At 39.9% G+C, this 22,732-nt stretch overlaps 1 protein-coding gene across 1 annotated transcript; it reads left to right on the top strand.

Annotated features, from left to right (window-relative positions):
* The first annotated feature begins 2,993 nt into the window (after positions 1 to 2,993).
* On the top strand, positions 2,994 to 22,451 carry RAD21 (RAD21 cohesin complex component). Its single transcript, XM_082235665.1, has 14 exons — positions 2,994 to 3,152; positions 7,230 to 7,397; positions 8,526 to 8,655; positions 9,346 to 9,445; positions 10,039 to 10,145; positions 12,196 to 12,399; positions 13,348 to 13,473; positions 14,281 to 14,403; positions 14,986 to 15,209; positions 15,856 to 16,000; positions 16,309 to 16,460; positions 17,683 to 17,832; positions 19,677 to 19,760; positions 20,655 to 22,451. Exons 2-14 carry the CDS (start codon positions 7,254 to 7,256, stop codon positions 20,844 to 20,846), a joined length of 1,881 nt encoding a protein of 626 aa, XP_082091791.1. The 5' UTR covers positions 2,994 to 3,152; positions 7,230 to 7,253; the 3' UTR covers positions 20,847 to 22,451.
* The last annotated feature ends 281 nt before the right edge of the window (positions 22,452 to 22,732 follow it).

Raw genomic sequence — 22,732 nt, 5'->3', positions numbered from 1 at the left:
CAGATTAATGTTAACTGAGGGCATTACTCTGACATATCTCCAACCAAAGACTGTTGCATGCGTTACCAGCCTGAAATGCAGGTAAGTTCAGGTCAATGTTGGTTGTTGGGGAAAATGCATACAAATGTAGCATTTCATAAGAACTGAAAGGATGGATGCAGGAGAGATACAGATTGTGGTTGCCAAGGTGTGTAGCCCCGCTTCCCAAACCAGCAGTGGGAGCGTGATGGATAAACAGGAGTGTGTACTCAGCCATACACCCCACGATGTGTGTTTAGGTCTGGAATCCCATACCCAATTAACTGAGGAGGAAGACCTATTTATCAATTGGACCCCACTTCTGATAATATATAGGACCGGAGTGTAAGACAGAATGTTTGTAGCACATGCTTAATAGCATTTCCCCATTTATTAGGGTAGAAGGATTAATGGAGCTCTCAGCTCCAAGTCCATCCGTTTTAGGGATTTGTGGTCCCTAAGCAATTCATAATGTATGGCAACCAAACTGGGTAGCCTAATGGAGTCTCTGATGGTATTTATAGCTGGTGGTATACCTAAGGCTAGACCTGTTTGAGGGCAGAGTTTGGGATGGGGCACAGCCTTCAGCAGCCTGAAAATAATGAGCTTTCATATTTTCAAAAGGGAACTTTTAGCTCTTAACACTGTGAAAATAGCCTCAAAATATATGGACAATGCTGTGAGCAATCTCAGAAGTCAGATGGGGTAGAGCAAGTTCTCTAATGATCCTGGGTTCTCCATAATAAACAGAAACAGAATACACAATGCAGAATAAGCAAACATATCAAATAAACTCATTTTACATAACTCAATACAATACAAATACAATACAACTCAATACAATACAAAAACTCATTTTACATAACAGATGTTTTATCTGAGGCAGGTGGGGGCCTAGGCAAAATGAATGCCTACTCTCCATTGGTTGAAGATGCATGAAACGAGTTTTAATCCTGAAACTCTTGCTCCATATTCACTGCAGAATTGCTTTGTGACCTGCTTGTAGTGGACTGCTTGGATAATCTCGGGGAATATGGTGTACTTTGTTTCTTATTATCTAGCGACCTTGATATGTTTTGTTTCTCTTTGCTTGTTCTCATAATATGCTATTTGGTTCCTGTGAGTTTGTCTTTTGGTTGCTTATACTGGGAACCCCTTTTGCTGCGTATTTTGAAAGGACAGCATCTTCCTCTGCATATGAGAGCAAGAGGCTAGCAAGATGCAGTGCCACACACAGTTCTGTTCTTTGACATCTATATGCTTCACTCTATATGCTTTACACAAAGGAAGGGCCAGCCCTGGCACTGGGTCATTGAATTGTCCAGATCTCCATCTTTCCATTTTCCTATAGATTGTTCAAACATAAAACCACAGGTGGTGGCTTTAAACAGCAAAAATTCTTCTGACACCATGATCACATTTATTTCTTTATTTATTTATTGACAGCTTTGTTTGACATTAGTGTGTCCAGTTTTTTGTTTTATTTCTGAGCAGCAGCAGAAATTTCAGGTGTGCTGCAGGAGGCCAAGTCTTGTCACCTGTCAATTCCTTGTAAAGCTGCCACTGCGTTTTACTTATCACAGAAGCCCTTTTCAACATACAGTGGTACCTTGGGTTAAGAACTTAATTTGTTCTGGAGGTCCGTTCTTAACCTGAAACTGTTCTTAACCTGAAGCACCACTTTAGCTAATGGCACCTCCTGCTGCCACCGTGCCGCTAGAGCATGATTTCTATTCTCCTCCTGAAGCAAAGTTCTTAACCCGAGGTACTATTTCTGGGTTAGTGGAGTCTGTAACCTGAAGTGTCTGTAACCTGAAGTGTTTGTAACCCGAGGTACCACTGTACTGTATTTGAGGAGTGTCTATCAAGCTGCAGGTAAGGCATGGACAGGAGTTAGCATATGAGCCAGTCGCTTTTTGTAGGGCAGCAGAAAGACAAGCAAATGAGGCAGCCTACTGGAGAACGCAGGAATTGGCGGCTCAGCGTGGAAAGTGAATGTTGGTCACCAGGACGAAAGGCAGTCTAAAAAGAAAGCAGAATTATGACCAGCTGTTCTTCAGGCCCTGGAAGGCTGCATATGCCTGTAAGTCACACAAAAGGTAGAACTCCCCTAAGTATCGCTGCAGCACTGTAGCTGGAAAAGGCTTTGCATTTTCCTTTGCAACTTTTATACCCGAAGTCAACAGTGTGATGCAACAGCAGCAAAAAAAGAAGCAGCTAATGCTATTTTAATAAGAGCTGTTAAGACAGTGGAATGGTCTCCCTTCAGGATGTTGTCACTCTCCTTCCTTGGAGGTTTTTAGGCAGAGATTGGATGGCCAGCTGTCATGGATGCTCATCTGAGTTTCCTGCATTGCAGAGCGTTGGACTAGATGACTCTCGGGCTCCCTTCCAACTCTATAATTCCCTAATTCCTGTTATTTCTTAATAAATATATGCTTGGAGTCTTTCTGAGCAAAATAGCAAACAGGACTCCTGTGAATCTTCAAAAAAAACTTGCACATGCTCAACACACACACATCAAATCCTCCAATATGCAGTAATGTTTTGCAAAATGCATTTATTTTTCTTTCTTTCTTTTTCGGAGAACAGTAACCAAACCAAGAAACACCATATACTGTACTAGAAACACACACAAACTAGAGCTCCTCCTCCCAGGTCAATATGTGCGCATGCGCCACACTCAAGCCGCTCGCCTTCCCCACTTCCCTCACACGCTGGCCTCTACGACGGCCCCGCCCCACTATCGGTCTCTCCTACCAGCTTCCGCACCTCATTGGCCAACGTCAACGCTGCGACTGGCGCCTGCGCAAGCCTCGGCCTGTTAGCGCCGCCAGGCTCGTGCGCGCAGGCGCGTTGGGGCCCGCTCCCACTCCCCCCGCCCATCAATATCTCTCTCTGTGTCTCTCCCCCCTCCCTCCATTTTTTTTTAACGGTAAACATCCTGCCGATTTTTAAACGCCTGGTTTGGGCGGCAGGAAGGGGAGCGGCCGCCATCTTGTTTGTTTGAGTGTCTCGCGGAAGGGGGGGTGAGGGGGAGACGCGAGGAAAGGGGCAGCGGCGGCGGGTGGCTACCCTCACCCCAGCGCTCATCCGTGGGGCCCGCTGCCCTCGGCGGCCGCGCAGGAATCGAGGTAAGGGGCCGGAGGCCGTCAACCCTGCTGGGAACGGGGAAGAGGCCTAGGCTCGGGCCCAGGCAGGTGCCCGTGTGAGGAGGAACCGCTGCCGCTGAGGGAACCGCCTGGCTTAGCCGGGAAAGAGCTGCTGAGGGCCGAGAGGAGGGAGGGAGGGAGGCGGCCTTGGCTGATTTTCGGCCTCCGCCTGACGGGGGAACAAGCCCGCCTTCGCCTCCGACGTCGCCGCAGCGTGTCCGGAGAGGCTCGGCAGGGAAGGAGGAAGCCTTTCCCCGCCTCTGCCCCTCGAGTCTCTCTCGCCCCTGGCTCGGCGCGCGCCTCGTCCCCCCGTTTCCTCGAAGGCGGCGGGCGCCCTTGTTTCGAAGAAGAAGCCCCTTGCGGGGCGCAAACGGTTGCAAAAGGAGGTCTCGAGCCGCAGAAAATTGGGTTGTGTGTTTTGCGTTTTTTGCTTCCCTGTGGTCTACTTAAAGGGAAAAAAAAGGGGGGGGAAAGACTACGATCCAGTCGCCCCCCCCAATTGAAGATAGAACAAGACTCGCAACTTACGGACGGATTGCTTGCAGATTTTGCCTGGACAAGTGTAAAGATATTTTGAAAGCGTTTATTAAATATATATCTATATAACTTTCTATATCTATCTCAGCTTATAAAAAACCATATATGTATTTGGGTAATAACTAGGTAAGTAACACTTAGTTACTTAGATTGGCATATATGCAATTGTTGTTTGCACGTAGTGATATAATCTACCCCCCCCCATTTCCTCTTCCTGTGCTTAAAAATTTTTTTTGGTTCATTTAAGTGAAATTTCGAAAGGCTGCAATCCAGTCCATGGTAACTCCGTTGAACATGTCTGAGTAAATAGGTATAGGGCTGTGCTGGAAACTTTTTGTTCATAATTGTGTTAACTGGTGTATGTTTTTAATTCTCCTGCGTTTTGCCCAGCATTGTAATAATATGATTCCTTTCATTGTAAAAAAAAAAAGGAGGGGGGGGAGATGGCCTCACGTACTACAGGTCCACAGGTTGAATTTACTGTTGGTGCTTAAGAGGGTGAGATGTTAATTGATGCCTAGGAAAAGAAGGACCGTGACAGCTGGAGGTTCTGCTATCAGGCGGCTCAGCTTCCTAAAATGTTTGGATTGTGTGGGAGCGATTGGGAGACAGACCAAGGCCATGGGAATCTCATGCGTGTTTCCAGGGTTGAGTGATTTCCTCAGCTGGTATCTCATGGCAAGGCACAGTCATCTGTTAAACTTGTAATTTCAGGATGAGGAGGATTCTTGCATATATGAATTTACAGAAGAGTTAGACTGTCCAGGCAGTGTGGTGTATTGGTGAGCGTGTTAGATTGTGACCTGAGAGACTAGGGTTCGGATCCCCACTCGGCCTTGAAGCTTGCTGGGTGATCTTGGGCCAGTCACCATCTCTTAGCCTAACCTACCTCCCAGGGCTGCTTGTGAGGATGAAGTGGGGAGGAGAACCAACAGTGTAAGAAACAGGGATATGAAAGCTAGGAGCTAAATGGCACCTTAAGCCTAGGTTATGGGTGCAACAACAGAATGTCTAGGTACGCTTTTTTTCTAACAAGAATACAAAGCTGAAAATGAATGAACTGCAAGTAAAATATTCTGTTCATTTTTCACATGGTCTAGTCCTTCCTTTGCCCACCTGCTAATATTCTTAAGAGGGTCTCTTTTCCAATCTTCAGAGAATAGTTGGAAGTGGGGAGGCAGAAAAACTTCCTCCTTTCCTTTCCACTCTGCAGTTTTAATCTGAAATCCTAGTGCCCTCAGAGCTCAGAAACTGCTCACACTAATGAAATTCGCTTTTTGCAAAATACGCCTAGAACAGTGGGAGTTTCGAACACTGAGAACCATGTACACCACCTTAAGCTTCTTGGAAGATTAAGGTGTTATATAAATTAAACTAACACACAAACATTTCCTAATAAAGGAGAAGTGTTGACAAACATTCTTGGTCACTGGCAGTGGGGAGCACTTGCATCTGGAAGGACAAGTAATGTCAAAGGTCATTTAAGTCAAATTCCTGTGGTGCCAGAATTTCAGGCTTGTTGGATGCTTTATTATTAGGATTACAGCAGGCTTGATAGTTTTCATCCCACTATTGCAGTGCCAGAGATGCTCTTCCCATCTTGAAGACATGAAAGTAGGAGTTTATGGATAGCATTCACTGAAGCAGCAAAGCATGCCCAGCTGTGGTTTTAGTAATCTTTTTCTGAAAAGTACCTAACATGATAGTAATTCTTATTGGATCACAGAGGTGGAATAACTGTAAATCAGTGGCTAGCAACTATTATTTGACTGGCGTTCTTAATTAAGTTTTTCCTAAGGGGAACATTTGATTTTTCTCAGCCAGAGGATATGTGCTAGAGAGAAGATTGTGGTTGCTTTACTCCTAGAAGTTTTATTGCTGTCCTGCACAATGCTGGCTTATGTCATTTGAACCCAAATTTTTGTTTAGCTCTCTAGTCAAACACAAGTTATAATAAAGTTTGTCTCAGAGTACACAGGATGCGGTTGGTTTCAGATAGCTAAACCATGAGCCCAGATTGAAATGACACACTAAACCAAACCATGGCTTCGCTCAGTGTAGTAGCAAAATTATAAGGAAAAGCAAAATGGCTTCAATCGGAGTTCGTTTGTTTATGCTAAGTCATGGTTTGGCTTAGTGTGATGTGTGAATGAGGCATAAAAATTTCAGTATTCCTAAAGAGTAATGTTTGTGTGTAGTTCATATAAACATATTATTGTTTTCTGGGTATAAAGCCTCTTGTGTTCCATTCACACTTCAATCAGTGTGTGGAGGGAGACAGAATCACACCCACCAATTTCCATCTATGTATGTTTAGTAGATTAGGATGGGCTTCATATATCGGCACAGCTGTACATGCAGTTGGAAACTACTAGTTTTCCTGATCCCAAGTACAAACCATACATAAAACATGTTTTCACCATGTGCTCAATATAGCAAATGGAGAGCAATCAGCCGATGAAGTGAGGGAGGATCAGTGGCTAAAATCTCACTCCCACACTTTGGTAGAATGTGTACAGAATATGAGAAGAGGGCTACACTTATTGAGGGGAAAGTTTATACCTGGTTGTTGTTGAAAATTCTCTCTGCTGCTCCTAGTTGCTGGAAGGGAACAAGTCCTGGTGTTGATAGTGTTGCTATTGCTGTCACAGTAATGGGAGATTGTCTATAATATGCAGTTAAGAAAAGTGGAGCAAGCAAGTGAAATCATATCAATATTGGTATTTGGGGGGCTAGCAGATGCAGTTGCAGACTAGTTGCTGTAAATTGTTTGACTTCATGAAATGTGCATTTTATTTCAAGGCTTGCAGTTAAGTACATAGTTTGCAGAAGACTTTTGCAAAAGGGAGAATAATATGGACTCATACTGAAGCTTGCAAATGTATATCTTCATACTGGGTTAGGGAAACAGTTCTGGAGGTTTAAACTAATTAAGATTCTTGCTGTACTTGTTACCTGATTGTTGTTGTGCTACTGGAATGAAAGCAATATAATAACTGAAGCAGAAAAATCTCAATTCTGCTTTTTGTCTCTACAACTGAGAGGTTCTGGTATTTTAGCATAGTGCCTTGAAGTTTGTTTGTGGGGCATCACATGGCTTGTTTCATGAGGAAACAAGCTTAAGGAACTACTTGATGCAATGCAACCTGCTACCTGACAATCCTGTGCACAAATTCATGGTTGGTATATGACAGTGTTGGCCAAACTTGGGTCTCCAGCTGTTTTGGGACTATAATTCCCATCATCCCTGACCACTGGTCCTGTTAGCTAGGGATGATGGGAGTTGTAGTCTAAAAACAGCTGGAGACCAAAGTTTGGCCTGGTGTGTGGTGTTTCTAGAGAGCATGTTCCCAGGTGTCATGTCTGATAACCCTACTGTACAAAGTGGCCCTTATATAGGTAAATCCATGGCGGCTTTTGCTGCTAAACAGAAAACAGCTATACTGCTACAAAATAACTTGCAAGAATTAATCTGTTTCCTTTTTGTTGCATAATATTTAGTTTACTTGTATTTCTTTACAGGTTGTGGCATAGACAGTTGGCACGATGTTCTACGCTCACTTTGTTCTGAGCAAGCGAGGGCCGCTAGCCAAAATCTGGCTGGCGGCCCATTGGGATAAGAAGCTAACCAAAGCCCATGTGTTTGAATGCAATTTGGAGAGCAGTGTGGAAAGCATAATCTCGCCTAAGGTATTACAAAAGTAATAGCATTTTGTTTAGAGATAATAGGATTCTGTGTTTTTCATGTGCTATCAGAAGTGTTGATATAAAAAGGTGCATTCATTCAGTTGCTGCTTCATTGAACATGGCATTAACTGCTTTGCTATATCAGACCAACATACACTTAGTCCAGTGTCTTGTTTCCAGCTGTAACCAGGCAGGTGCTTCTGGGCACTCAGTTTAGGGCATGAATGACATATGTCATTCTCTTTTCATTTGCCCACAGCATCTGGCATTCAGAGGTATATTTGCTTCAACAAAGAGATATCATTTATCTATCATGACTAGGAATTGTTGTAGACTTCCTATATGCAGAATGAGAAACTGATCCTACTTGCAGGATGAAGTTTAGTTCACACCTGCTTTTGAATCTCATCTATGCTTGTGTTGCTTACTTTACTGTTGATGTTCTGTGTTCACAACCCACATTGCTTTAATTAACTCCCTATTGTCTTTAACAAAATATACCAGGTATTATATTATCCAGGCAAGATGGCATCATGTAAAATGACCTAGAACAGTGGAAACCGGCTGTTTTAGCTAATTATTCTCATAATTCATTGTTCAGGTCCTGATCCTCTTCTGGATGCTTCTGCAACAAGTCTTTTTGTCAGTCTTTCTGAAATAAATATTTTTCACGATTGCTAAAAATAGTAATAGAACATATTTGATATTAAAGCCACATAAATTTACAAGCTCAAGCTTGTGGATACCAGTTTAAGTAATTTGTGGTACATCAATAGTTGAATTGGTGAATGGGTAGAATTCATGCTTGGCCAGGTTACAGAAAGTAATCCCTACCTGCATGCTGGAAAATGATCATTTGTCATCATTGACACTGAGTGTGTGACTATTTGCATGTACAAACAAACAAAAATATTGGTCAAGTTTGTACTGAATTTCTAAGAGAAACATCATAACATGGTTTTGGAGATCCAGGAAGAATAGTCTTGCAAAGTACTTCTCAAAGTTATCAATATTTTTGACAGCGAAAAGAAGTTCCAACTTGTGTGCTTGAGGAATTATCTTTCTCCAAAAAAATTGTTTCTCCATCAGATATGATTGACTGCTGCATACTAACTATAAGTAAATTTTCAGGTGAAGATGGCTCTTCGGACTTCAGGACATCTTTTACTGGGAGTCGTTAGAATTTATCACAGGAAAGCTAAATATCTCCTTGCAGATTGTAATGAGGCATTCATTAAGATCAAGATGGCGTTCCGTCCAGGTATTTGCTGCATAATTGCTATTCACAAAGTTACTGCTCTTACATAAAGAGCAAATTGCTCTGGAATTTAGTACAAGCAATGACCGATTTTATGTGTGTTTCATATGTGCATGACTGCACATTGTCGTGACCTTGAAGTGGCCAAAAATGGGGATGGATCGGGCTTATGTGTGCTCCGTTGTCGTGCATGATGACCTGGAGTGAAACCCCCACACAGATTGGGGTTTTCCTGTATTACAGCAACATTTACTTGTTTTACACATTTTTCACTCTCTTTTCATAGCCTGTTTAAATTTGCCTCCCTTTGCATGCTTAAGTAGGAGTAAGGCCTGTTGAATATTGGAATATTTTATAAGTAGGATTGTTTCCTAAGTTATTACCCTTTGAAATTCTCCAGAGGCATATTTGTTTAGGTGCTCTTGTAGCTACAAATACGTTGCCACACAAATAACTCAGTGGGCTCATAGAGTTACAGGAGGTTTCATGTGGAACCTTTAAAGACCCAATAGTCTGTGAGCACATGATGCGTCACCATAACAGAAAATACTACTTAAAGAACAGGTTTTATTTCATTTGATGGAATAGTTCATTGGCTAAAAAGACTCCTGCCACAATAAATGCCATGTGCCAAGATGGTTGTTTCTTGTTTAAAAGTATCACCTTACAAATTTTATAACGCTGCTTTTTCAGGTGTGGTTGATTTGCCGGAGGAAAATAGAGAAGCTGCATACAATGCTATCACCTTACCTGAAGAATTCCATGATTTTGACCAACCCTTGCCAGATTTAGAGTAAGCTGCTTTGTCTTCTGCTGTTTGCTAGAACTGCTATCCATGAGAATGTATGGTTGTTGATATTTTCTCATATTCCTCTAATTGTGTTATGTGTAAGCACTTGAACCCTGTAAGACACACAAATGCCTCAACTAAGTCTGCTTTGGGGAAGGCTGACACATGCCAAATTCTGAATGTTTGTACTATAGTGCATGTGGTTCATTTGTCTTTTAAATTGCATAGTTGGATAGCTACCACTTTTCTAAATCTGCTGTAATGATACAAGCTATTGAATGCATAGTGCTTTTTGTACCCAGGCTACTTTCAGAATGTATCCTTGTAGCATTCTTGTATATTCCTTACTTTATGGTGCCAATATTTTAACTAAATTCTTTCAAACAAATAATTGTGTCTGAAGATACTTGTAACTACTTTTACAAACATAAGTTGATCAGAAAAGTAAGTCTCTTTGTAGTATTAATTTGGTAAATCTGATCTTCTGTAATTAACTGCTTATTATTTGTGTTTTGAGATGGTTTCAAACTGGTTGATTTGTGTTTTGAGATGGTTTCAAACTGAAGATCTTTCTCCTTTTTTTTGTTCTTTCAAAGTGATATTGATGTGGCTCAGCAATTCAGTTTAAATCAAAGCAGAGTGGAAGAAATTACAATGAGGGAAGAAGTGGGAAACATCAGTATCCTTCAGGATAATGACTTTGGTAAAGTATAACTATTGTTCATAAATGTATTTGTGGCAATTGCACTACAGTTTTATATGATGTTACAACAGAAGCAGTTAGTATAGTGTTGTGGCAGTTTGCTTGGCTCTGTCTTGCCTTAGTTAGAAAAAGGAAAGAAAATTTATAGACTATTTTAGACCAGGAGAGAAAACTGACCAGGATTAGGCCTCATTGGAATAAGTAGACGAAAGTCACCCAGAACAAAATGGCACCAAGAACGCAATGATCTTTGCAACACCTTAAACACAAATCCAGACTGATTGTGATTATGGTAACTTAAAAAAGATTTTTTTTAAGCACATTTTGCAGTGGGTTTAACAACAAGCTGGAATATGATAATTAAGCCTCTGGAAACAAAAATGATACAGTTTGGAATACACCTTGATGACATGGCTAACCTGTGCCTCGGAGGTGCTTGGCGTTGGCTTTCAAAAAAATGAAGAACTAGTGTTTCTCAGAAAAGAGAACAAGATTATAAAAGAAAAGCTTGAAGAAATGGAAAACAGAAGATGGAAAAACCCGCTTTTGCTTGATTCTGGAGTGAGCAGAGGATCATTCCCCTTCCATTTTGCTTCCATATTGCTGTTTGGTTGATTTCCATCATTTCTGATTTTGAAAGCTTGGCCATGAACGTTGAGTCTCTCAGAGCACTTGCTGCCAAACTGAAAGGTTCTTCTCCTTCCAGGGACATTCTTGAGATTTAGCAAAAAGGAAGAATTAACGTCAAAGCTTAGAAAAAATTAAAACCTGACAGATGACCATCCAATCTCTGCTTAAAAACCTAAACCTCCAAGGAAGGAGAGCCTGCAACCTCCTGTAGAGGGAGTCCACTGCACTGTCTAACGACTCTTACTTTCAGAAAGTTCTTCCTGATGTTTAGTCAGTCGTTAGGAGTGTCACCGTGAGGTGCCTGCATTATGCTGATGATACTCGGCTTTGTTTCTCCATAACATCTGAATCAGGAAAAGCCCTGCAGTCCCTCAGCCATTGCCTGGACTCAGTGGTGAAATGGATGAGGAAAAACAAGCTAAGCTTGAATCCTGGTGAGATGGAGGCACTGAGCCTCCAGTGACAGCTGGTTCCAGGAGCACCCCCAAATTGCTAACCTCTTCAGTGGCTAGAAGTTCCTTTTACCAGCTGCAACTGGTTTGACGTTGCTGGACCACGAAAGCCTTGCCACAGTAGTTCATGTCTTCTTGTGTTGGTTACTTCAAGACTGGATTATTCCACTTGAAGCTGCAGTTAGTGCAGAATACTGCAGCACAATTGTTGACAGGAGTGAGGCCTTGTCAGCATATAACACCTGTGCTGAAGGAACTGCACTGCTGGGTCCAGTTTATGAGATTGCCTTACGCCACATGTGCCCACTTGATTGCTTCGATCGGTGGAATCGTCACTACTAAAAGTGCCACATAATACCCATTCCACATTTGTAAGGATGCTACCATTTACTGTGTCAGCAGCTATACTTTGAAACTCGCTGCCTGATGAGATCAAGCAGGACATCTGCTAAAAGCATCATTGATTAGACAAGTTCACCTAGATGTTTAGAAATTTGAGGTGGTTTTATCAGTTTTAGTATTTTAACATTTGTGTATATGTATAGGTATGGCGGTAAACAAACTGCTTTGAGGGGTTTTTCTACAATCAAGTGGTATATACATTTTATTAAATAAATAAATAAATAAATAAATAAAATAAAACCACTAGTTTAAAAATAGTTTCCTTAATTTCAAAAGCCATGGGAGGCATTATTAAACCTAAAAGAATCACCGTCTATGTTAAGGACATGAGTCTGCAAACTGTAATGTTGCAAAAAATACATAAATATAAAAAGCTCATTTCAGTTGCCATAAAGAATCCACTGACCAATTTCAACACCGTATTAAGAGTATTTATGCCGTTCAGTAGCAGTAGGATTAAAATTAGAAGTAGAGGATTTTATAAATTGTAGTATAATGATATTGTATTAGCAGTTGAGGGTCTTCTTCAATGCCACTTGCATTTATGATGACTGCTTTTATAACAGGTGATTTTGGAATGGATGATCGTGAAATGATGAGAGAAGATAGTGCATTTGCGGATGACATGTTGGATAGTACTAGTGCTTCCAACCTTCTGCTGGAGCCTGAGCAGAGCACCAGTCACCTTAATGAGAAATCTAATCACTTGGAGTATGAAGATCAGTACAAAGATGACAATTTTGGAGAGGGAAATGATGGTGGCATCCTGGGTATGTTGGTAATTCATATTTCACCCTACATAATTTAAGGGGTCTAACCTTGTGTGAATTTTGTTTTAAAGAGAATATAGTATAGTATATAAATAAATCTTAAAGCTTGTTTGAACGTCTTGGCAGCATCACTTACTTATCCAATCCCTGAGGTTCTGATTCACTGTTTTCAAAACATAGAACTCGTGTTTATGAGATCGGACCCTACGCCTAGTTGAGAAAATACTACTGTAGAAGACAGGCTAGCTACTGAGTGGGGTTATTGGACAGTAGCACCAGTAACTAATAGGAACATGTTTTCTGGGTTGTATGGGGAACAACTGTCCTGATGTATCCTTCTATGTATTCTTTCTGTCTTAAAGTGCAAGGACATCCTCCCCCTTGCATACATGCCATTCTTTCCTTAGGCGATATTAAAAATGGATGGCTGTGGTGAACAGGGAATTTGGTTTAAAATCCTGAAGATGAAGGATTTGGGTTATGTATGTCATCTTGGAATGGAATTCCACAGGTGGATTCTTCAGTCCTTGCAAGTTGCTCTTGTATCATAGGCTAGCTCATGATGTTTGCTGCCTTTAAAGAAGTGTCTTCACCGCCCCACCCCCCATATTACGATTTTTATAAAAGTTTTTCATAATACAGTTAGATATAGAAAACTACTGTAAATTTTAAAAGACAAACAGCTGCAAAAGGAAAAGAAAGAAAGAAAGAAAAAGGGAAAAACAAGAACGTCTGATTTTCCATCTTCCAGTTACATAAAAAAAAGTTATTTAAGTCCAAATGTCATTCATTTCCTTTTTCAACGAAAAGCCCAAATTATTTTTATTACTAATACCAGCTTTGTTTTTTCTTTAATGTCAACTTTACCTGTAGTAATTCCCACCACTATGCCACATTTTGGTACATGGCATGCGCTTTCAATCTTAACTCTTTGAGTTGCCCTTTCAGATGACAAACTTCTCAGCAACAATGAAGGAGGCATATTTGATGACCCACCTGCTCTTTCAGAAAGTGGAGTAATGATGCCTGAGCAACCTCCGCATGATGATATTGATGATGATGATAATGTCTCAAGTGAGTGTTTAAATTAGTGTTTTAAACCGAAAAAAATGGGCAGCGCTTCATAGACCTTCTGTTGAACTCATCTAGTCTGTACATCTTGTATGTTAATAAGCATCTTGACAGTAACTGAGAAAGTACTTCTTGCTAATGAGGCTGGAAACTAAAAGGAAGGCATATTTTAAGGGAAGGAATAATCTCCACATGCAGCTGCTGGGTGACCTTGGGCTAGTCACATTTCTTTGAAGCCTCTCAGCCCCCTCACCTCACAGAGTGTTTGTTGTGGGAGAGGAAGGGAAAGAATGTTAGCCGCCTTGAGATTCCTTACGGTAGTGATAAAGCGGGATATCAAAGCCAAACTCTTCTTTTTTTCTTTCCTCTCTTCCCTGACCCCCAGCAAACTGTGTCTGGTATTTCAAACCACTTGCTGAGGAACAATAATGCCAGAGGTCTATGGTCTATTGCCTTGTGTTCTGCTTATAGGCTTCCCAGCCTTTGGCCTGATCCAGTATGCCTTATATTTCTTGTTTAGTATTGCACTAATGGAATAAAGGGCAAGGGTGACGGTTTGAGTTTAGAAAAGCTGCAAGTCAGCTCCGTTGCTTGACTTACTTGCCTTTTCCTTAATTTTAGGCCTTCACACACACACACCCCCAATTATCCTATTCTAAGCACACTGTCTGAGTGTGTGGGAATGTGTTGAATGGTATGTAATTATAAATGGATGGGCAGTGTGTGAAAATTGGAAATGGGTTGAATTGTGTGAACTTCCATGCTTTTAACCATTTATTAGGAAACTCAGTTTATCTTTTTGATTCGCAGTGGGTGGACCTGATAGTCCAGACTCAGTTGATCCGGTTGAACCATTGCCAACTATGACTGATCAGACAACACTGGTTCCAAATGAAGAAGAAGCTTTTGCTTTAGAGCCAATTGATATAACTGGTAAATACAGGATTGTATTTTCACTTTTGTACTAGAATAGTCTTGACTGAAGAATTTCCATGTTAGCCTTTTGTGTCAAAAAAGGGAGCCTTGTGGCATTTTAAAAATAATTTATTTTGATATAAACATGGTGGATGCCTGGTTGACTTTACTGAGAGTGAAAAAAGCTGTTTTTATTTATAATTATTAATTGCAAGTAATAAAACATACCATACCATATCATGCTTTAAGTAAACCTGCGTACCCTGTGTATGTACATAAATACAATTCACACAGGCAAACAAACAATATCAGCTGCTTATGCTTGTTGACCTTGATAAAATATGTCCTTTTTAGTCAGTGGTCATGATTATGCTGATACTCAGTCCCTGGTGCATATGGTTATTAACTGCTAGTGATACCTTAATACTATTTAGTGCTGACAAGTCTTAAGAGAAATCTTTTTTTAAAAAAAAAAGTTTTATACCTGAGCAGCACAGTACTTGTAAAGAATCCTGAAGTTGTTAATGGTGTGACCTGATTCTAAATATAACTATTTTTGCAGATTGAGTAGTGTTAACACATTACTTTTTTCTTGACCAGTTAAAGAAACAAAGGCAAAAAGGAAGAGAAAACTGATTGTGGACAGCGTAAAAGAACTGGACAGCAAAACTATAAGAGCCCAACTCAGTGACTACTCTGATATTGTCACTACACTGGATTTGGCACCTCCTACTAAGAAGTTAATGATGTGGAAAGAGACTGGGGGTGTTGAAAAACTTTTCTCTCTTCCTGCTCAGCCTCTGTGGAATAACAGACTGTTGAAGGTAAACCAAACTTAGGGAAATATATTTTAAAATAACATGTAAAGGTAAAGGGATTCCTGACATTTAAGGTCAGTCACGAACGGCTCTGGGGTTGCGGCGCTCATCTCGCTTTACAGGCATTTGTCCGCTTCTGCAGACAGTTATTCTGGGTCATGTGGCCAGCATGACTAAGCCGCTTCTGGCAAAGCCAGAGCAGCGCACGGAAATGCCGTTTACCTTCCCGCCAGAGCGGTACCTATTGTATCTACTTGCACTGCTGTGTTTTCGAACTGATAGGTTGGCAGAAGCTGGGACTGAACAATGGGAGCTTACCCCGTCGTGGGGCCTCGAACCTCCAACCTTCGAATCGGCAAGCCCAAGAGGCGTAGTGGTTTAAACCATAGCGCCACCCGTGTCCCTAAAAATAACAGTTATCCTAAGCTAAATACACAATAGCATATCATACATTGCAAATGGCAAGTTTATATGAATTTTTTTTAATATAACGGTATATGTGTGTGCTTGCCATTTTGCTTAAAATCATTTTCATAAAATTTTGTATCTTTCTGGTCTTAATACTAAATCACCTGAAGTGACTTGGCTGCAAAGGCTATTCAAAGTGCTGCTGTTCCCATGTAAGACTTACCTTTCTTTGTTTTGCTTGTAGCTTTTCACTCGCTGTCTTACACCTCTTGTACCAGAAGATCTTAGAAAGAGGAGGAAAGGTGGAGAAGCTGATAACTTGGATGAGTTCCTGAAAGACTTTGAGAACCCAGAAGTGCCCAGAGAGGAACCACAGCGCAGTGTTATTGGTTTGTGCTTCTTTAATGGCATCCTTCCTGACCTGTAGAGACTTACTTATCTACATCTAAAAACTTACATAATCTTAGTGCTCAATGCTTGTAGCTGCTTTAGTGTATTGGGATCATCTAAGTTTAGAGCAAAGCAATGTTCTAGTCATAAACAGGAAAATGTTGAGTATTAGTATTCTCCCCACACCCCAATAGAGTACATTAATCTGCAACACATGCTTAAAAAGTAAAATAAAAATAGAAAGGGCTACAAACTCCTAAATGACTTTTGAGTAAGGTAGCCATTTATCATTACTTCTATGCAATAGATGAACCCATCTTGGAAGAGCCAAGTCGTCTTCAGGAGTCCATCGTGGAAGGCAGCAGGACCAACTTGGATGAATCGGTCATGCCGCCACCCCCACCTCAGACAGGTGTAAAGCGAAAGGTTGCGCAAGTGGAACCAGAGCCTGTGCTACCCGTGAGTGACAATGTCCTTTTCTGCTTGCTGTTGACTCCCCAACGTTGTGCGTAATTATATTGGGAGGCGAGTCTCTCTGTTCACTTTTAGGTTTTACTAGAACATAGGGAAGAAAATGACCTGTAAACTGTGCAAGGCTCGATGTGTTGAGGGCATTCAGAAGTAGAACTATGACTCTCATGTGGAATGTTATAGGAAATAAGTGTAAATTCAAAGTATATGCTATGCTTGGCAGCATTTCAAACTATCCTCTCTGAACAATGCAGCAACTTGGGATTAGCACTATCCTAATTCCTGGGTTTTATCACAGTCCTCTGGAGCAGTTTTTGAAGATGAGCAGTAGAGAGGGCTACAGGAGAGAAGAGAGGAGGAAGGAAGTTGTGTTGTAGAAGCAGAAGTCTACTGCATCAGTGGAACAATAGTGTTGGATACTCCTCTTTTATAACTTGTTCTGCATTTGTAAGATCATTTATTTTGGCAGCATCTACACTTTGGAACTTGCTCCCTATTTAGATCAAGCCAAGTGCCTTCACTGTACTCTTTTAGGCACTTGCTGAAAATATTTATGTTCCAGATACGTAGTAAGTTGATTGTATCTTTAGTAGTTTAACTTGTGTATGTTTTAAAATAGAGTTGTAAATTTGTCTTGGTTTTCTTGTTTTACAGTCTTGTAAACCACTTTGAGGTGTGTTTTTTTTTAAGAAACAAAAAACAAACCCAATATCCAATGATGTATAAATTTTATAAAATAATAAATAAAATGGCTAGCTTAAAAGTAGTAACCTTAAATGTAAAAGGCATGGGGGCATTATTAAACTTAAAAAAATACCACCTATGTTAAGGACATGAGTCCACAAGCTGTAATGTTGCAAGAAATACATAAATATTAAAAGTTTTCTCCTTTTGCTATAAAGAAGGAAGCTTTCTCCACCAACTGATTTCAATACCATATTAAGAGTATGTCATTTAGTAGCAGTATGACTACAATTGGAAGTGGAGTATTTCATATGAAATAAGTAAATAAATGACAACAATTTTGGCCATTGCAGAAAGATGTGAGCGAGAGTCATTGAAGAGATTTTAACAGAATGTGGATGCATTTATGCTTAATGCAGTATGACTACACAAAGCTTTTGAATGTTTTAAGTTATGATATTATGTACTCAATAGTTGTACAGTTATCTAGTTTCAGTTGTTATAACTTGAATGCTTCTCTCCTTAGTCTCAACCATTGCAACCAATAGAAATGCCCCCAGTGGAACTGCCTCCAGAAGAGCCTCAAAACATCTGCCAGCTAATTCCAGAGCTAGAGCTCTTGCCTGAAAAGGAAAAAGAAAAGGAAAAGGAAAAGGAGGAAGAGGAGGAGGAAGAGGTAGGTACTGAGTTGTTATAACAGGGGTGCAACTCTGAAGTTTCTATTGGCCGAATTAATTCAGTGGCCTTTAGAACTTGAATACATTTGTATGCTTGGATTTTTCCTACCTTGCCTCCGAAAAGGATTACATTTACTACTTTGTATATCTCCATTGCAGAATTAAGCAGGCAGAAACAGGATTTTGCATATTTATTTACCTGGATCTCTTATTACTTGTTGCTTCTACAGATATAGAAAAATGCTGAAGCTTTACAATCATGTGTTTGGCTGCATTTGTATGCATGAGCTGATCTCTCAGCTGGGTTTGATTAACTGCTGTTTCTCGTTCTAAATGGTATATTTGAACCCATTTAAATCCCTTGTCAACCACTAATTTTGCAGGAAGACCAGGATCTTCCTTGTGTCTCTTCTATCTCTCCCCTCTCACCCTCATGTAAATTTGCATCTAGTGATATGTTTGAGGAACATGAAAGAGGAAGAGGTATAGAATCATAGAATCATCTAGTCTAACCTCCAGCAATGTTTCTCATACCTCTGGGCTTGCAGTTGCCAGGCCAGTTAGTAAGTTAAAATGTGGGCAGACATTTAAACAATTTGTTCTATAGGAAGCTTGTGAAAATAATAAGAATAATTTTTTATTTATACCCCACCCATCTGGCTGGGTTTCCCCAGCCACTCTGGGCAGCTTCCAACAAAAGATTAAAAATACAGTAAAACATAGGTCATTAAAAATTTCCCTAAACAGGGCTAAACAATAGTAGTCTGCAGTCCCACAATCACTGAGAGTGTGTTCTTTTGAGCTCAGTGGATTTACTTCTCGGTAGAGTAGATTGTTCTGCTAATAGAACACTTGAAAAGCTCATCAGGTAGACACACCAAGGAAAGTTCTTGTTGTTTAAAAATAATAGAGAAGTAGAAATTAGAAACTATGTAAATAGTTTTACCTGGAAAAGTTGAGAGAGTAGGCATGACCACTATTCAGAAACATCACAAACCCTATCATTTTTTTCTGTAAAAGTTACATTTGTTCCTTTGAGCAGTTCTTTATTTAATTTTAGCAGTGGTACAAATTATTAATAAACCATTCTGAAACAGAAGGTACAAAAAATCTGGTATATGAACATTTTGCAGTTATTGAATGAATTCAAAGAAGTCTCTTAATCATTTTTCTTAACAATATTTATATGACAGCATGGTAAAAATACTTTAAGATCTTAGGATTTATAGTTGTGTGTACTTCATCATTGCCTAAAATAAAAAGAACTATGAAGCTCTTGTAATGATTTTCAGAGAGATTTTCAAATGTACTTCAATCAAACTAGTTATGGAGACAGATCTTTTGTACATGGTCTTAGCATGAGAGTCCTGTAAAGAAGAACTAGATATCAGAATTGCTTTTAGCATATGTATTGCATAGAACTAGGTATATCCCAATTACATCTTACAAAAGTGTTGCCACAGATTGAAGGAACTAAAATATAAAGATATTCCATGGTGCTTAGATAACTGATGAGGAAAGACTGCTCAGGATTAGGAATGTTGTCCCTTAGCTTTTAAAGGGAGGAAGGCACTTGTATGCAATGCAACTCATTTGTAGATGGGTGCAGCATCATATTATAAGTTGCTCATTGTACTCTTGTGTATTCTAAATCTACAGGCAATGAATTTTATTCTGCTGTTGTACGGTTCATGCATGTAACCATAATCCATTATGGTTTCTTCATATGCCTTTTCTTTTGTGCCCTGAGCTTTAAAGTCAAGTCAATCCGGCCTTTTAGAATAGCAGAAAAGCATCATTTTAACAGACTATCTAGCCCTATCTAAAATGTGATTGGTTGCAGGAGGAAGATGGTACTGGTGGTGACCAGGATCAAGAGGAAAGACGATGGAACAAAAGAACTCAACAAATGCTTCATGGTCTTCAGGTATGAAATGGTTTCAGTAGTAAATGAAGAGTTCTTCTGAGCGTGGCTTTTTTTTTTGCAGACAGTACATACCTGAGTCTCCCCACACAGGCCAGCCAGCAAGCAGACGTGTAGGTCACAAATGCAACAAGATCTTCCCATAATTGCTGACTAATAGCTGGTGTTGTAGGAAACTTAGTATGCAGTGGGGATCCCGTGACTTACAGATTTTAGGATCTAGCAATTCAAACTCTCTGTGCTCTTTTCTAAAACCGAAAGATTCCCAAATAAGCAAGGGATTGTTCCACTCCACATGTAGTAGTAAAGCCTCTACATAATTTGAAGTTCATGTTAATTATGCTAACATATCTGTGTTAGCATGCACTCATGTACAGGGTGGAAGTAGCACTTTCACATTCAGATACTAGTAAGTTTCTGTTTTACTATTAAATATTTTATAATCTCCCCCTTGGTTGCTTATGTTTTTACTTGATCAGTTTTGGTTCTGTACTTATTGGGTGGGGTTCACACATCTTGACTGGCTATGATAGCCAGAGATTGCCTCTTCATAAGTCTTCATCTGAGGTAGAGGGGTGGGGTCTTGGCTGTTACACGTGCCCAGTGTTGACTGCTGTGGCATGTCTTCGCCCTCATCCCTTCAAGCTGGAGGTGTTGGTGGTATTGCATTTGCTAAATTGGGAGAGGCTCAGAAATCAGCAAAATTTCTACTTTTGCTTTCTAAGATTAAGTACATGGTTAGGAAGAGTCTCTAGCATTTTCAGGCTTTAGAGAATGACACATGGTCTTAGAAGAATAAAATATGTTCAATGATATTCTAGTAGGTTCAATTGTGGTCCAGTAGTAAATGTTTAGATTAAGCTCAGAAGTAATTATAACGCTGTTTTCTGTTTTCAGAGAGCTCTTGCCAAGACTGGAGCAGAATCCATCAGTTTGCTTGAGCTGTGTAGGAATACAAACCGCAAACAAGCAGCAGCAAAATTCTACAGTTTCTTGGTACTAAAAAAGCAGCAAGCTATTGAGCTGACACAGGAAGAACCTTATAGTGACATCATTGCTACTCCTGGTCCCAGATTCCATATTATTTGAATGTTTATTTGGCTTGCTGTATAGTTAGCATCATTAGTACTTACACATTGCCCAATGTGTAGGGCCTACAAAAGAAGAAAACTAGAGTCCATTGTCCTGTACAGTCATTTACTTTTGTGTTTTGTGTTTTGTTTCTATTACATTTTACCACTTTTGCATTTCTAGTAACTTCTGCACTGGGTGACTTGAGTTCCAGTTGCAGAGATGAGAGAAAGTGACTCAAGGACCTAATAAAGAGTGTTTCTAAAACAAATCAAAACAGATGTGTGCAATATTGGTGCATGTAACTATGACTAATACATTGTTTTACAATTACCTGCTTAGTAAGCTAGAATGCTACTCCAGAAGACCCAAAATGGCCAACCCTATTGTCTCATTACAGGTTTTTGCCAAACATGCTTAAAATGTGGTCTCTTTTCCTCATGGTAGTGAATTCTTCCTGCCCCACATTTCTTTCAGTGTTTTATTATCATCTTCCTACTTCTGATGGTGTTCTTCGAGCTGCCAATATGAATGTTAGTGCCTGGCAGGAGTATTTGCTGTGCCATGGTATCTTTAGAATAGAGTTTAAGCAGCTCTGGGGCTAAATGTAAATGGGTGTCCTTGAAAAATATTATTTAAGTGCAAGAGACAATACATTTCTGGCATTGGATTTTACATTCCATCTCAGTGTGGTCCATTTCTGATAGCTAGCTGCAAGGATGGGGTAGTTCTGTTGTAAAGCACCAACTGCAATAAAGGTTGTTTTTTTTTTACTTGTTGATTTGAAAATTATTGAGAATTTTAAAGGCTTTTGAGAAATGCCATAATTCTGAATTACAGGCAATTTACAGTAATTTAGGTATGCTGGTAGCTAGAAGGGTCTCAGTTTGAGCATGCTACTTTAATTTTTCCTTTTCCTTTTCCGTTTTCTTTCCTTTCTTTTTACAAATGTGGCACACCACTGACCCTGAAACGAACAGCAAGCTACATATGTATATTTTAGAGGCAGGAGAAACTTGCATTTATTGAACATAATCTTGTTGTGTAATAAGTATTAATAGATCTCCAATGACCTTTACAGTTTTTGTAACAGTGTATTTCACAATAATGCACACTCCTGGAATACTGAGCAGATTTACAAATAAACTCTGATTTGATTTTACTACTTATTATCAGGACCAGGCCATACCAGAAATCATGTGACTATGTTGATGGAGACATCAACATTTTTTTTAAGGTGGGGCAAAATTACTAAAGTTTCTGACTTTAAATGTTGGCACTTTTGTGAAATGATTCTCTTCTGGAACTAAGATTTCAGTGTATACCCAAGTGTAAAATTATGTGAATGTTTAAAAATTTGCAACATGTTTTCATAATCCTTGAGAAAGTTAACTATATAAAATAGTTACTGCAGCTTTATTTTTGACATGATGTGCCTGTACAACCATGGTTTCCCCCCTTTGTACAAAGAGACATTGTAGATAACTTGAATGTTTAATTATAGAGGTCATTAGTTTCTTGTTAAACTTTGTTAGTCTGTTTTTGTTGCTTTTCAAGGTTAATATTCTTGAAAATAGTTGCTGTTATGTATAACTTTTCTAATAAAAGTTGTGTTATAAGCTATTGCATACTGATGGCCTTTCTCTGTGTCGATTGTATTTCTGGCTTCAGAGATGTCTTCCGATTTGCATGACAAAGCAGCCCTCCAGATCCCTGATTTCCCCATCCTGTTGCAGCCTTCTGTGAGCTATTCCACACTGACCATAAGGGTCAGCTTTTTGGGGGTGTTGGAGTTTGAAGCTAGGGTGTTCCCAACCCAATGTGTCTATTGTGTGCTGTGCCCCTATTCTGGGTTCCAGCCAGCCATGCTCATTTCCAATATACTCTATTCCCCTAGTTTTCTG

Source organism: Podarcis vaucheri, assembly GCF_965113315.1.
Source record: "Podarcis vaucheri genome assembly, chromosome: 8".
Taxonomy (NCBI): Eukaryota; Metazoa; Chordata; class Lepidosauria; order Squamata; family Lacertidae; genus Podarcis; species Podarcis vaucheri.
Note: the sequence above shows the minus strand (reverse complement) of the source record. Positions and strands in the feature narration are given on the sequence as shown.

Bases quoted from the DNA above. Each gene is read 5' to 3' on its own strand.
- RAD21 (XM_082235665.1), top strand. From the start codon at position 7,254: ATGTTCTACGCTCACTTTGTTCTGAGCAAGCGAGGGCCGCTAGCCAAA. The intron at 14,404-14,985 runs GTAAATACAGGA...TTTCTTGACCAG, and splicing joins AGAGCCAATTGATATAACTG to TTAAAGAAACAAAGGCAAAA. The intron at 16,001-16,308 runs GTTTGTGCTTCT...TCTATGCAATAG, and splicing joins ACCACAGCGCAGTGTTATTG to ATGAACCCATCTTGGAAGAG.